The sequence below is a fragment of the Trichomycterus rosablanca genome, chromosome 19 (genome assembly GCF_030014385.1).
Source record: "Trichomycterus rosablanca isolate fTriRos1 chromosome 19, fTriRos1.hap1, whole genome shotgun sequence".
In the NCBI taxonomy this organism is placed as follows: Eukaryota; Metazoa; Chordata; class Actinopteri; order Siluriformes; family Trichomycteridae; genus Trichomycterus; species Trichomycterus rosablanca.
In genome coordinates, this window is record NC_086006.1 from 6,367,294 (window position 1) to 6,382,001 (window position 14,708).

General features: G+C 38.9%; 1 protein-coding gene across 1 annotated transcript; it reads left to right on the forward strand.

Moving 5' to 3' along the window:
• The first annotated feature begins 79 nt into the window (after positions 1–79).
• ano11 (anoctamin 11) lies at positions 80–14,330 on the forward strand. The gene is made up of 23 exons (XM_063015508.1): positions 80–211; positions 1,296–1,410; positions 2,058–2,251; positions 2,342–2,449; positions 2,570–2,706; positions 2,797–2,854; positions 4,210–4,320; positions 4,407–4,572; positions 5,031–5,121; positions 6,103–6,199; positions 6,285–6,428; positions 7,141–7,278; positions 7,383–7,481; positions 7,610–7,712; positions 8,946–9,057; positions 9,213–9,267; positions 9,424–9,521; positions 10,577–10,713; positions 11,078–11,283; positions 11,581–11,720; positions 12,563–12,653; positions 13,442–13,573; positions 13,767–14,330. Exons 1-23 carry the CDS (start codon positions 80–82, stop codon positions 13,788–13,790), a joined length of 2,688 nt encoding a protein of 895 aa, XP_062871578.1. The 3' UTR covers positions 13,791–14,330.
• The last annotated feature ends 378 nt before the right edge of the window (positions 14,331–14,708 follow it).

Consider the following 14,708-nt stretch of genomic DNA (forward strand, 5'->3'; position numbering starts at 1 on the left):
ATATACTTTTGTAGTTGGTGTGTATGAGCATCAAGGTCCCCGCATTTCTGGTGCTGATCTATTAAACCAGCTGTACTTCATGCTAAGGAAAAAGGGCTCGGAGCTGCTGAAAGACCGTGAGGTTCTGCTAGATCTGGACCACACTGGGGAATCCTACAGTGCAGAGTGTTATGGGAGCCTGGAGAATGGGGGCTTCATCCCTCCCCGATATGTAAGTGCCTTTCATTAATATTTCAAATGTTTATACTCTTTAATGTGCAGCTTTCTGACAGTAAAGGTTTCAGTTTTAGATTTATAGCCATTACGATTCCTCCTGGTATGTTTATGTTGATATTTTCAGAAACTGCATCACTATCACTAACATGAGCACAATCAATGTGGAGTAATTTGGATTCCTTGCTCAAATCCCAGGCTAATTACTACAGTTAGAATGGTTTATTAGAGCTCATTAGGAAGGCGCTGTACCACATTTACCACACCACATCCTACCTCTGTGGTCTGATAAATCTTCTCAGTCATCAGAACTCATGTTTGAAAGACTTACTTTAAGAATTGTTGAGAAATCCTGCTTGTACTGGGTTTCCCTGAATACATTTTTACTGCATTGTCAAGACTACTGCAAACATGTCTGGACACTTGACCACAAGCTTGTTGGATGTCCTTTTTCATGAGCATAAATTTGGATTTGCAACCCCCCTTTACCTTTTGCAACTATAATATCATCTACTTTTCTGTCTCGGGTTTCGATACGATTTTAATAAGTGTCTGTAATAATTTGTGTCCATATAGTCTAAAGAGCATTTTGTGAGTTTCTTTAATGATGCTGGACAAGAATTCATCCCAGAGGTGTTCAGTGGGGTTGAGGCCGCCACACCAAACTCACACCGAACTCCTGGGTTCGATTCTCAGGTGGAGTGGTCCAGATCCTTTCTTTGTGGACTTTGCTTGTTCTCTCCGCCTCTGCGTGGGTTTCCTCCGGGAGCTCCAGTTTCTTTCCACAGTTGCAAAGACGTGCAAGTGAGGTGAATTGGAGATACAAATTTGTCCATGACTGTGATTGACATTAAAGACTTGGACTGATGAATCTCTTGTAACCAGTAACTACCTGTCCTGTCATGAATGTAACCAAAGTTTGCAAAATATGACGTTAAAATCCTAATAAATAAATAAATAATAATTAGGAAAGTTGTCCACATACTTTTTGACCCTACAGTGACTTTACTTCAGAATTTACACCAATCACTTTATGTTTTCAGTGTGCTTATTTATTTTCTCTACCTGTTACATGAATCCAGCTAAATACCACAGCTAATGATGATGATGACCCTATCTATGTCCAATGTGAGAAGACAGCCACCTCACCACCCCGGCCACCTGGCAACTATTTCAGAGATGGCCGAACCAAAATTGGTAAGCATGACTTGATCCTGAATCTAGAATTTCTCCTACTGTTATTGTACCTTCTTGTTATCTTTCTTTCACCCTTAAAAGAAATTAAGAGAGTAAAGAGTAATATTCTCAATCAGAAACACCCCATGTGTTTCCCTAATTAGTGGCCTTTGCCAGTGTAAGGCTATTGGCACCCAGTGGAGGTTATTTTAAATCAGGGTAACAACCTCAGGACATAAAATTAAGAAATCAAGGAGGTGTTATAGGACAATACTGGCCTTCACTGGACAATAGTGTCAACAAACTTAGACCAACATTTGTACATTTTCGACAAAGAAGCTGCTGTTGAAGATTGGGATAAACTGCCCAAATCCATCCATGGATTTGCAAATCATGTTGAGAGGTATCCAAGAACACTTGCAGCTGTAGTTGCAGTCAGATCAAATAAGCGTCTGCAGATGAATAAATAAAGGGTCTTAATACTACAATACATACAGTAATGTACTGAGTGGAAAAATGACTTTCAAGGCTCTGTGTACATTTCTGCTATCTCTGATCAAATGCTCAGTAAAATGATCATCAGCTGAATTGTGGCTTGCAGCACTATATACTATATACAGCATATCACAATAATAGTGATAATCTGCTTTTTTCCTGCTGTGTGGCAGATTTTGTCCTGGTATGGGAGGTGAAGTCCCGCAAGAAGCGAAGATCTAAAAGTAAAAGCCATGGTGAGACTGTGGAGGATGAGGAGCAGGCTGCCCAGGAGGAGAGCAGATCTGAGAAGAGGAAAGCTCAGCTGGCCAGATGGAGAGACAAATTTATCCAGAATCTACAAAGTGTCGGCCTCTTGTTAGAAAAGGTGCCTATAGTTCTTCTCAAAAAGTTTCTCTGTACATCTGTTCTGCATGAGAGGAATTTTTAATGTTTTGGTTTTGTTTTATTTTAATAGGAGGAATCAGCCAGTGCAAAAAAGACTGTACACTATCTGAAGATCAGTGCTCCCTGGGACGTGTTGGTGTTCTATGCAGAGGAATTATGCCTGAGAGCGCCACTACAGGTTCCAGCCTGCTCATTTTTATGCTCAAATTTTATTAGTTTTTTAGCACCTATGGGAAATTTGCAGTTCTATTGAAAACATTAAGGAGATTAGAATATGACATATATTGTTTGCCCACAGGCGCAGCCTCATCCAGAATTTAACACCTCGGCTCGGGTTCTTCAAAATCTCTGGGTGCCGAACATCATGGCAGAGTATGTGCCCAACAGGCCAGTGGATTATTACACGTGTGCCTTCCGCAAGTCCAAGCTGGAAAAGTAAGGTCTCACAGAATCAGCCATTTGTTTTTTGTTCATATATAGAAATCTGACACTGTGGCTAATATAATGGTTATCTCCTGTTGCAAGGTTTCTGGGCTGCGAGGATCATGAGAGTTATTTTACCAACACCCAGCGACACCGCATTGTAAGTGCGCTTGTTTAAATGCCATATAGGCTTAAGTCATGGGTGTTCAAACTTTTCTTGTTGGGGGCCAGATGGAGTAAAAATAAAACACGGGCCACAGACTCTTTTGTAATAAAACAAATAAAACATGATAGACCTATCTGATTACTAACAATTACATTTCCTTTTTATTTGAGTGACTAATGATGTATATTTGTGTTTGTAAACTAAGATTTTGCCAATTTCACTCACCAGTTTATAATCCTAATGGGTAGATTATTACACCCTATTTACACAATATTTATTTTCCCAGCATGCCTGAGATCTTCTACATTTGCTTCTGCACGTTAATGTAGATGTAACATTAATGTTTTGAGGTGGGGGAAAGAAGATGGGGAGCATTTTAGATTTGTTTATTGCGAAAAAAAAACCCAGTTTTTAAAACCAGCTTAATAGTGTGCCACCTTTAATTTGATTTCTAAAATACCTCGCTATTTCAAAAATGGTAATGGGCTGCATATGGCCCACAGGCTGTAGTTAGACATGCTTTAAGTAAACAACATATGTGGCAGCAGGTTTCAAAGTTACCTTTCCAATCTTACCACCCAGTGTGACCAAAGTGTTTCTTAAATTAGCAACAACTCTAACCCAAACATTCACTATATGTCCAAAGGTATGTGGGGAAAAAAAACAATTTGAAAGCTTAGACAATAATAATAAGAAAGTGCTCTTTCTCCTTAATGGCAATAGAAGACTCAGATTACATATATAGCATTAATGGAAGCTCTTTTCCAGTGCAACTTACAGAAGTGTTTTGCACTTCACTTAGTAGACATTTTCTTCTGTGAGTTCTAAGAGGTGGGTCAAGAAGTGCAAAAAATAATTTACAAATCAGTTTTAGTGGTATATATTGCCCATATTATCCTTAAATATGTTTGCATCAGGTCCTATAAAACTGCAGTTCTGTTACCGTGGACGTTATGATTTCCACTATACGGTGCCTAAAACATTATAGATCTCTCACTGTACTCAACATTAGGCTGATGGATGCTGGATGGACCATCATTTGCCTTTCCTCCAAACACAAATCTGTCCAAATATAGGAAATGTGTTTATTGTTGGTTCTTTAGACTATATGTTTTCCCATTGCTTAAGGTTTTGGTTTTGGACTTCTTGCACCAAGCCTTTGTGAATTGGTCTTGGGTTTTGACCCCACCCTCATAGGACAATAGTTTGTGCTTCTTGCTCCAAGCCTTTGTTCATTGACTTTGATAGAACATGTTTAACCTCACAAAATACAACATTTTTGACCCAGTATATTGTCAGAAAACCCATAATAAATATCCAAAACAACTCAATTTTGTGTTTCTGTTCAGGTGTATGAGATCCTAGCAAGTACTGTGTATGGCAAACGGAAACGAGCTGAGGTCGGAGTGGCTCGACTGTTAAACGAAGGCGCCTTCAAAGCAGCATTTCCTCTACACGATGTAAGAGATCAGCCAGGTATTAAATCTATCTTCTGTAAATATGCTGCACATGTGATTTTTAATAACAGGTAATATTTTTGCATTAGGGTCCATATGAACTGCCGAAATATGAGATCTCTCCTGATCAGTTAAACAAGAGGCAGGTCCTGTATCACTACTGGGCTCGCTGGTCAAAATGGTACAAGTACCAGCCTCTGGATCATATACGAGAATACTTTGGGGAGAAAATAGCCCTTTACTTTGCATGGCTTGGTGAGTAAACACTTTATTTGCCAGTCTAATAAGTGGGTTTGATGATTTTAGAGTGACGAGCAAGCATACAGCCTTGCAATTTTATAAACATTGGCAATCGAAAAATAGAGAAGCAAACTTCTGCATTTACTTTTACATGGCACTGCCATGTGATGCCAGGTGTTTGTCAAATTTCAGCCTGCTAGATCTGCCTCAGTTACATTTTAGCTGGGGAAGAATAATGGTATATTTCTATTTCTTTTTTTTTTTTTCATTATTTGGCCCCATAGATTTTCATGGAAATCTCACTCCAATATACCATAGTGGGATGAATTAGAGTTGAGGCCTATCTGTTACTGACTTTTGGGCTCTTGTGTGAATCAAACAAGATCAAAAATCCATAATAACGTCCTTAGTTATAGATGAATATGTTGTATGGTTAGTTTAATATGTTAATGTAGTTCTGTTTGGTGTCACAGGTTTTTACACGGCATGGCTCCTTCCTGCGGCGATAGTTGGGACGCTTGTGTTTGTTTCGGGGATTATGACTATGGGATCCAACACCCCAGCGTCAGTATACCACACACACTCTGACCTCTATGTACTATTGTAAACAGTCACTAAGGATTACTGCACAAATGGCAACATTCACAAAGAACTCACAGAAAAACACACTCTGTCCAAACCAGTTTGTGTCCCAGGCATCAAAACAGGCACAACTGGCTGTGTCTGAGCTTATTTGTTGCTGTACAATTGCAACCTTTGCTGTCTGGTTGAGGTTCCTACAGTTGTGGTGGGTTATTTGTGTAGCTTATAGCATGTATCTGCATAAACTACGCAACTTTCACCACTGGCAGGTGAAAAGACGCTGCAGGCGACTGCGCACTTCTTGGAGGGGGTGCGTAATAGTCTCGGCACTTCTCAGCCAGCATGAAGGTCGTATAAGGAGCATGAGAACTGCAATAGATGAACTGGCATTGATTAGATGCCAGAGGGAGAAATATGGAGGAGAAAAGACACAGAGGGTGCATGGGTATTTACCTGTTACTAAACTTGAGCTAAACTTGATCTTTTGTTCCACAGGCTACTGCAACAAACATTGCACTGTCAGAGTGTTTCTCTTGATGTCATTAATCTGTTTCCATGGAAACAGTTGACCAAAGGTGCTTTGTGGCTGCTGTTAGGATGGGATTTTTGCAGCAAATGTATTACACAGGAAAAAGACATGATGAGAGAGAGAAGATGAAACTGACTCATCTGACTCTCTGCATCGTCTCTGACGCTATATCACATATGATCAACCTATTAGTGCAATTGATCCACAGATAAAACTAATTTACTCCCTCCAGCAATTAGATCCTGATGTTCTTCTCAGTATGACTCATGTATCTCCTGTAAAATTTCTTAGCTTCAGATCTGATTATGTGAAGACATTTGGGCACTTTAGTGATCCTACATCCCTAATCAAATTATTCTGGTTGCTGAGTTTCATTAACACAGCTTCATTTTCTGCTGCTGCTGATCTGTTCTATATCTTCATGCTGTGCACAGAAAGGAAATCTGCGAGAACGGGAGCCGCTATCTAATGTGTCCTCTTTGTGAGATGTGTAAACCGTGGAATATGTCTGACATTTGCCCCATGGCCAAGGTATGCAGCTTAGCATTTTTACTATTAAAACAATCCAGTTTGACTTGTTCTAAAATAATCCTAAAGGTTTTTTTGTTGTCGTTAGGTGGGTTACCTGTTTGACCATCCTGGAACAGTCTTCTTCAGTGTGTTCATGTCCTTCTGGGCCATCACGTTCCTTGAGTACTGGAAGCGTAAGAATGCCACACTGGCTCATCACTGGGACTGCATGGACTTCCATGAGGACGAGGTGTGGCATGAAATATGTACAGTTCTACATCCTGTTTATGGTTGACTTATAAGCGTTGCTATAAATGCAGTAGTTTACAAACACTTATACCTGACCATGAGCTTGTTGGCCATCCCATTCCAAAACCATGTGCAGTTCTAAATTTCTGTGTGCCTATTTTGAGGTCAGTCACTGATGTTGGATGAGAAGGCCTGGCTCAAAGTCAATGCACTAATTCATCCCACTGATGTTCTGTCAGGTTAAGGTGCAAGTCACTGGAGTTTCTCCACACCAAACTTGGCAAACTATGGTTTATAAACATTGCTTTTTGCATAAGTGGATGGTCATGCTGGAACAGAAAAGAGCCTTAACACAAAGTTGGAAGCATATAATCAATCAAGCAATCAGACAAGTGTCCACATAACTTTGCCCCTATGGTGTTTGCTATGGCAGTCTTGGGCTTTCTGCAACTGTACACATCCTTCTGCATTAACTACAAATTCCTGCTTATGACTTACACTTAGTGTTTTCTTGCTGATCTCTTGCAGCAGTATAGCCCAACTTGAGCACTTTATTTATGACGACCTACTGTTACTATACTCACACTCCAGTGAGCATCCGTAGACTGATCATAATGATAATTTCATTTTATTAATCTTTCCTTTCTGTATTTACCCTCCAAAAATTATATTCCTCCAAAAATAGTATTTTTTTTTAATAAATTGATTTTCAGGAGCCTCCACGGCCAGAGTTTGCAGCCATGGCCCCGGCAATGGAAGAGAACCCTGTGACAGGAGTGAAGGAGCCGTACTTCCCAGAGAAAGCCCGACTCTCACGCATGTTCACTGGATCAATGGTCATTGTCATAATGGTGAGCCTGATGACTTATGGGATACAATTTCCTGCTAAATGAAAAAAAGACGATTCACTATATGTGTGGTTCGGCTCATCATTTCCTCTCTTATCTCTCCTCAGCTGTGTGTGGTGATGATATTCTTAGTTACTGTCATCATTTACCGCAGTATAGTGAGCGTGATGATGTACGAGACTGGGAGCTCCATGCTGCGCACTCAGGCAAGCACTTGACGAAAGAGCTACTTGGTTAATTACCATCTCTTACGCTCTTCACAGTTCATCACTTCAATCAATACCGCTGCCTGCAAGAGTTCCTAAACCATGTAGTTCTCCTCCATTTCTTTCAGGCTGGGAACATTGCCAACATCTCCAGCAGTATGGTGAACCTGGCTTTGATCTTGCTAATGGGTCAGGTGTACACAGCACTAGCTGAGCAGCTCACTAAATGGGGTAAGCATTGCAGAGCTGACACCAGCGACCATAAAACAGCGCACTTCATTCCGATGCTGTCAGCCCAGAAAATGAAAATCATTGAACCCCAGTTATTTGTGCACTCAGCTATACATTTTAGCACTCACATTTTTGTTTACAGTCTGCAGTTACAGCATTATTACAACCAGCACTGCATAATCATTGTCGTTCTTTTTTTTTACAACACCCCTCTCCCCACCTTTTCTCCTCAGTGTGGTACTTTTCCATTATTTGGTGCAATTCTTCTGCTGCATGCACAGGAGGTCCATAGATAAGCACACGCCCCCTCTGACACATGAAATTCGATTGTATACATATACAATACATGGCCAAAAGTATGTGGTCGCTACTTCTAATTAGTTGATTTGTTTAGAATGGGTTGTGCTAAGGAGGTTGTGCTAATTGGATGCCACCTTTTCAACAAGTCAGTCCAATTTCTAGCCCTGCTAGATCTGGCCCGGTCAACTCTAATTGTTGTTATTGGGGCAGTAGTTAAGACTGGTGAACGCAAGGTTGCAGGTTCAAGCCCCACATATGCCAGATTACCATTGTTGGGCCCTTGAGCAAGGTCCTTAACTCTCAGTTGCTAAGATTGTATACGGTCACAATTGAAAGTCACTCAAAACAGGAAGCAGTGATTTCTAAATTTCTTTCTTCCTTTCTAAACAGTGATTTACCTTATAAACTTCATTGACATTCTAGATCCTAATTTGATGCTTGCAGCATGTTCCAAAAAATTTGGAACAATTATAACATAAGACTTTTATCACATAAACAGAAAAAAACCTAACAATTGATGGTATCATAATTTAAAAAGATAATTATTAAAGGTTACTTGTGTGTTAAGGGTAACTGGAAACAAACGGATGTAGCCATGTTCCAAAATCTAGTGAAAGCATTCTCAGAACCAACTATATGGCCTATAATCACAAACAAGACTGACTATGAAGTTACTGAAGAAATAAGATTTCCATTTGACATACATTCATCTTGGAAAAAGATGCCAGCTTTTTACTTTACTGGTATGTTATGGTGTTCAGATACTTTCTGCCATGTAGTGCACGATGTTAATAAAAAGTCTATGTTCTGCATTTGATTTAAAATGAAATATATTTTGTTCGGAACTGGGTAAATTCATTATAATAATCCTTGATTTTATGACTGGTTTATGCTATAATGTTATGTTGTTAAAAAGCACACATTGGGTTACAGAAATGCACAGGACGCAGACGCAGTATGAGGACGCCTTCACGTTTAAAGTGTTCATCTTCCAGTTTGTCAACTTCTACTCCTCTCCTTTCTATGTGGCCTTTTTCAAGGGAAGGTAATTTATAATAAACATCATTCTAATTTAGCATCACATTTTTAAAAATTATGTTTCAGATTTATTGGATTCTTCCAATTTATCTGTTTGTATGAGTTAGTATAAGCACATTAGTAATAATGGGTTTTTAAGTGACTCATGCTTTTCTCTGACAGGTTTGTTGGCTACCCCGGACACTATGGCACTTTATTTGGAATGAGAAATGAGGATGTGAGTTCTGAACATCTGCAGTGAATTAGCTCTCATAAGTTTGCTAATGTCCATCATTTTATCGGTTTTAATAATCACTTGCACGTTATGTTTGTGAGCTGAAGGTTGCTGCATGATGTTAATGTGTGGGTTTGTGTTGTGTTGTGTGGATTGCAGTGTGGGCCGGGAGGATGTCTGATTGAGCTTGCCGAGCAGCTCTTCATCATCATGATGGGGAAACAGCTCATTAACAACATCCAAGAATTTGTCTTACCGTAGGTTTATTGTCTCACTTGTCTTAATATGAAATCTTAATGTTAATCCACCCAGATTTCAAGATAGCCACTAAAGCTTCTTAACTTGCTTAAGTGTTTTTTGCTTCTTACAAATAAAAACATGGCAGACTCCAATGCTAAGAAACACAAAATGATGTAACAAGGTGTAATGATGCTCAATGAAATAGGATAAAGGTGAATCTGGGAGCTGTCTTTGTTTAAATAGGGAAATGTACTGTGGGAAACGTATTAAAAAACCTGTGAAAAAATGCCATTGTCCTTCAAACCACTTACTGAAAAATGTGTAAAAAAAAAAATGAAATCAGTGACATCACTGTGTCTGCATCAAGTATGGGAAGAACAAAGCAATATTCAGATGTTCAGTTTTTTTTACGGATAAATTATGTACCTTGTTTATGTTGAGTCCTGAATGATACAGCAACAGTTATGCTATTGGGTGAGTTTTTTTCCTTTAAAATGGTTTAGTGCAGCCCACCTTTTGGTAACCTTTTATCTTCATGCACTTGGGGATGAATGTTCAGTAGTGCTTTTATTTATGAACACCGTTTGTGATTATACAACGTTTACACTGTGCATCGTCAGGGTTTTCAGTAATAATTGCTGTATTGATAACTGCTGCATGGCAGTAATTGTGCTGATTGTTGGAGTGAGTCAGCATTATGAAACTAAAGCAAAGTGTTGCATTGTGGCTCTCTGCCAGCTGGATTAGCTTGACTACTGCTGCAGGGTCTGCTGAGTTCTGCAGGGTCACCTTATTACATACTGTGAGTTTGTGTAAGAGACGTTAGAATATTTATCACTTCAGCGCAGTGCAGGCATTTCGCAGGGTGGTGTCTTTCTCACCAAACTGATTTAGCTGATATTTTAAAGGTCAGACTCAGGACCTAGATAAAGTGAGACAATGCATTTTATTTTCTAGTATACCTATAACGTTAGAAAAGGCTTAAATGTAATTTTTGAGATAATAATTTGTTCTCTGTATCCGGCTCTGTGTGGGTGTGTTGGTGTATATGTGTGTGGGGGGATGTGCACAGTAAAGTGAAAGCATGGAGGCAGAAAAAGGCCCTGACGTCAGTGAAAAAAGCTCAGACTGGTCGGGAGCCAGAGTGCTGGGAGCAGGACTATGAGCTGATTGAGTGTGAAGGCCTGTTTGATGAGTATCTTGAAATTGGTAAGACATGTATGCCTTAATTTACAAGATTTTTTGTAAAATAAACAATTGTGCAAGATTATTCCCAAATTGGGTCTATGGAGGATTCCATTCAGTTTGGACCATTTCACCAAAATAAATGCAAAGTACTGGATAAAATATAATTGCATGTGTAAACAAATAATACCTGAACCTGATGTGCATTTTACACTATATCTGAGATAGTGAGTGTGGTGAATATGAGATAAAAGAAACACATTTACATTTCATATTTACAATATTTCACTATTGTATATCCAGGAAAGACCATTAACATATTTTCCAAATATGCTTGAAGAATAAATGGCTTTAAGACTATTCTATAATCACATTTTATTTATCATAGTGCTGCAGTTTGGTTTCATCACCATTTTTGTGGCTGCATTCCCGCTGGCTCCTCTCTTTGCTTTGTTAAATAACTGGGCCGAGGTGAGACTAGACGCACACAAGTTTGTGTGTGAGTACCGGCGGCCTGTGGCTGAGCGGGCGCAGAAGATTGGTGTGTGGTTCATCATTCTGGAGGCCCTGTCCCATCTTTCTGTCATTGTTAATGTAAGTTAATCTTTCACAGAACGTACTGCCAAATGTTTGTTTTTATATACATGGAGTGAATATAGTATTGGACATTCACAATAAATTTAAAATAAATACGGTCAAAAGTATGCGGAGACCTGAACTTAGGAGAAGGTGTCCACAAACCTTTGGCCATATAGTGTTCCAAACATTCATTCAGAAAAAGAACAGCTGTTGATCAAGGGTTGGTAATTAATTACATTTAAACTATTTATGGATATACTTTCATAAACTAATAAAAATACTATATTATTAAAAGTGTTATTTTCTTTCCAGGCTTTTCTTATTGCATTTACATCTGATTTCCTGCCTCGACTGCTCTACCAGTATAGGTATAATAATTTAGATGGCTATGTGAATTTTACACTGGCCTATGCTCCTCCCAGCTACAACTACTCCAGCCATGGCATGTGCAGGTAAGGGCTGACTGGGTTGACTTCCTTCCTTCCTTCCTTCCTTTCTTCCTTCCTTCCTACATTCATTCATTTATTCACACGTTCATTTGTTTATTCAACTTCACTTGTGGTGTTGACGTCCTACAGCTACCCAATATATGTAAAATACAGGTATCTATCTATCTATCTATCTATCTATCTGTCTATCTGTCTGTCTGTCTGTCTGTCTGTCTGCCTATCCATCCATCCATCCCTGTCCGTCCGTCCATCCATCTATCTGTCTATCTATCCATCTATCTGTCTGTCTATCTGTCCGTCCATCTATCTATCTATCTGTATGTCTATCTATCTATCTGTCTGTCTGTCTATCTATTTATTTATCTGTCTGTTATCTATTGTACTTAATTTATTTTTATGCCCTTGTAAACTATACACATGGCTTAAACCTGAACCTAGAAGGTAGGATTGTTTTTGACACATTTTTTGGCCATATACTGTATGTTCTAATAAATTTGTTATTTCAGAACAGCTTTTATACATACAGAACAATAACAAATGTAGTAGCTATTAACAAAAAGTTAACATAAATCAGTTTACTTTTCATCCCGTCATCATTCCACAGTGAAAGCATTAGTAGCGTTAGCATTAGCAAAAGCGTTTGGGTGGAACTACAGTATGATGTTGCTCAGTGTAGCTGTTGTGCCAGCAGAGGGTGTCAGTGCCCTTACCATAACAGTTATGGCAGCGAACTATTCTGCCTGAGAATAACTATTCCTAACTGAGTTCTTCCTAAATTGTTGTTCTCAGATATAAAGCTTTTGTTGTGTTTACTCAGATATAAAGCTTTTGTTGTGTTTACTCAGATATAAAGCTTTTCGAGATGAAAATGGGAGCTACAGTCTAGTTTACTGGGAACTTCTTGCAGTCAGACTTGGCTTCATCATTGCATTTGAGGTAAGAACTACAAGTACCTGTAAGTTCATTTCATCATTCAGTCTGGTCATATAAGATATTTGCAGGCATTCAGTTCTGTGTAAAAGTAAAATTTTCTTTCTGCAATTTAACACTGAATTATTTTAGATTATTAAACAAAATATATTACACACAAGAAATTTGTACAAATCAACACATTGTAGGACATTATTTCATTTATTTGAGGTATAATTACGAAAGTTATGAAATACAATTTTATCTTTGTAAAAAAAAAAGTAATTGCTCTTTTAATAACAATGTGCATCATGTTTAGAACAGTTACTTCAACTAACATTTGCATTTTGTTGTACACTGAATCTTTCACATCGCTGTGGAGAAAGGTTTGCTCCTTGCGAATTGTAAACTCCTGCCACTTCAAACCTACATCCTGACCAAGGAGACGCCACAGACTATCACACACTCCCGCAGTCACCTTCTTTATCACCTTCCAGAGACATGGTCTTACAGAGAGCAGTATCACATATGACGAGTCACAGACTATTATTTATGAATCAGCCATGTAGTATTGGCGCCTCTATCAGCCTACATTTAAAGCAAAAATAAGGAGCCTGTTTGACTATTCCTCTTCTCAGACACAGTCAAGGGTGTTTGGGATCGTGCCTGTCCAGTCGACAGCAAACTCAAGATCTTAGTGATAGTGGGCTAGTGCATTAGACTGCTGTGCCATCCAAGCACCACAGACTCAGAACTTAATTAAATATTTTTACTAATGATATTTCTCTTAATTCAGTTGAAATATGTTTTTTCAGCATGTGGTGTTCTTTGTGCTTCGCCTGATTGACTGGATGGTTCCTGACGTGCCAGAGTCTCTGGAGCTGAAGGTCAAGCGGGAGCGTTACCTGGCCAAACAGGCTCTGGCTGACAACCAGGAGGCACTGTTGGTAAGTACCAGAATGATACGCTAGAATACATTCATGTGTTACTGTGCAGTCTAGGCCCACTTTTAAAATATACAGTTTAATTAAAAGACTTGTAGGAAACATGTACACTATATGGCCAACAGTAGTAAAACTGTTGTGGCCTGCACAGAACCCTGACTTTTATGTTTTTGTCCACCCTGTCTGATCCTTGAAGCAAGCTAAACGTCTGGCAACCTGAAGTAAACCTGCAGGGCCTAAAGATCTCCAGAAGAGGGTACACTAATAAAAGAAGGGCTGGATCCCCTCAGCGCAGTATTAAGTAAACCTCGTCATTTGCAATCTTCTAAATGATTAATATTTTTGCACTTTGGACTTTGTGATGTTGTAGTGAGTGTGTGGGTCTGTGTTTGATGATTGTGTATGTACATGTTTTAGACAGAGCATGCCTATGTAATTTTTAGAATTATTACTGGTGAACAGATAATGCCAAAGTGTAAAGACAAAATTCTAACCTTGTTGAGCAGTGCTTCCTAAACTTAACCTTACTTAAACTGACTTAAAAGCAGCTACCTTCTGTTGTTACTCTGCTCCATTTAACTGTCATCTAGTCCTGGTGTAAAAGAGATTAGAGGTTTTTCTTTGCTGTATGTTTGTTAAAGAGAAAGTGAAATAATTTTAAAGGTGTAATGATGCAAGTGGTCCTGTGCTGGTGACATGAATTGCATTTTTTGTGTTCTCTAAATATATGATGCATTAAAATAAAATTAATTTTGCAAAATTATTGACTAAATTGTGTAATTGTGCAATTTTATCACAATTGCTCTGACTAAATAATTATAATATATATTGTGTATAATCAGCATATGTAGAGTGTCTGTTGGATTCTAACACTAGCAATCCTCACTGCTTTTATTGATTACCTGAACTAACTGCTAGACATTAGGGACAACAAGACCAGTAGAGAGCAAAAATGACTCTCCCCTGACCGAGATGACCGCCAACTCATTCGATTATGACTGATTTGCAGTACATTTACATTTGCAGCATTTTGCAGATGCTTTAATCCAAAGCATCTTACAATTATGACCGAACTCTAATTAAGGATTCGAGAGTTAAGGGTCTTGCTTAGTGGCCCAACAGTGACAACTTGGCAGTG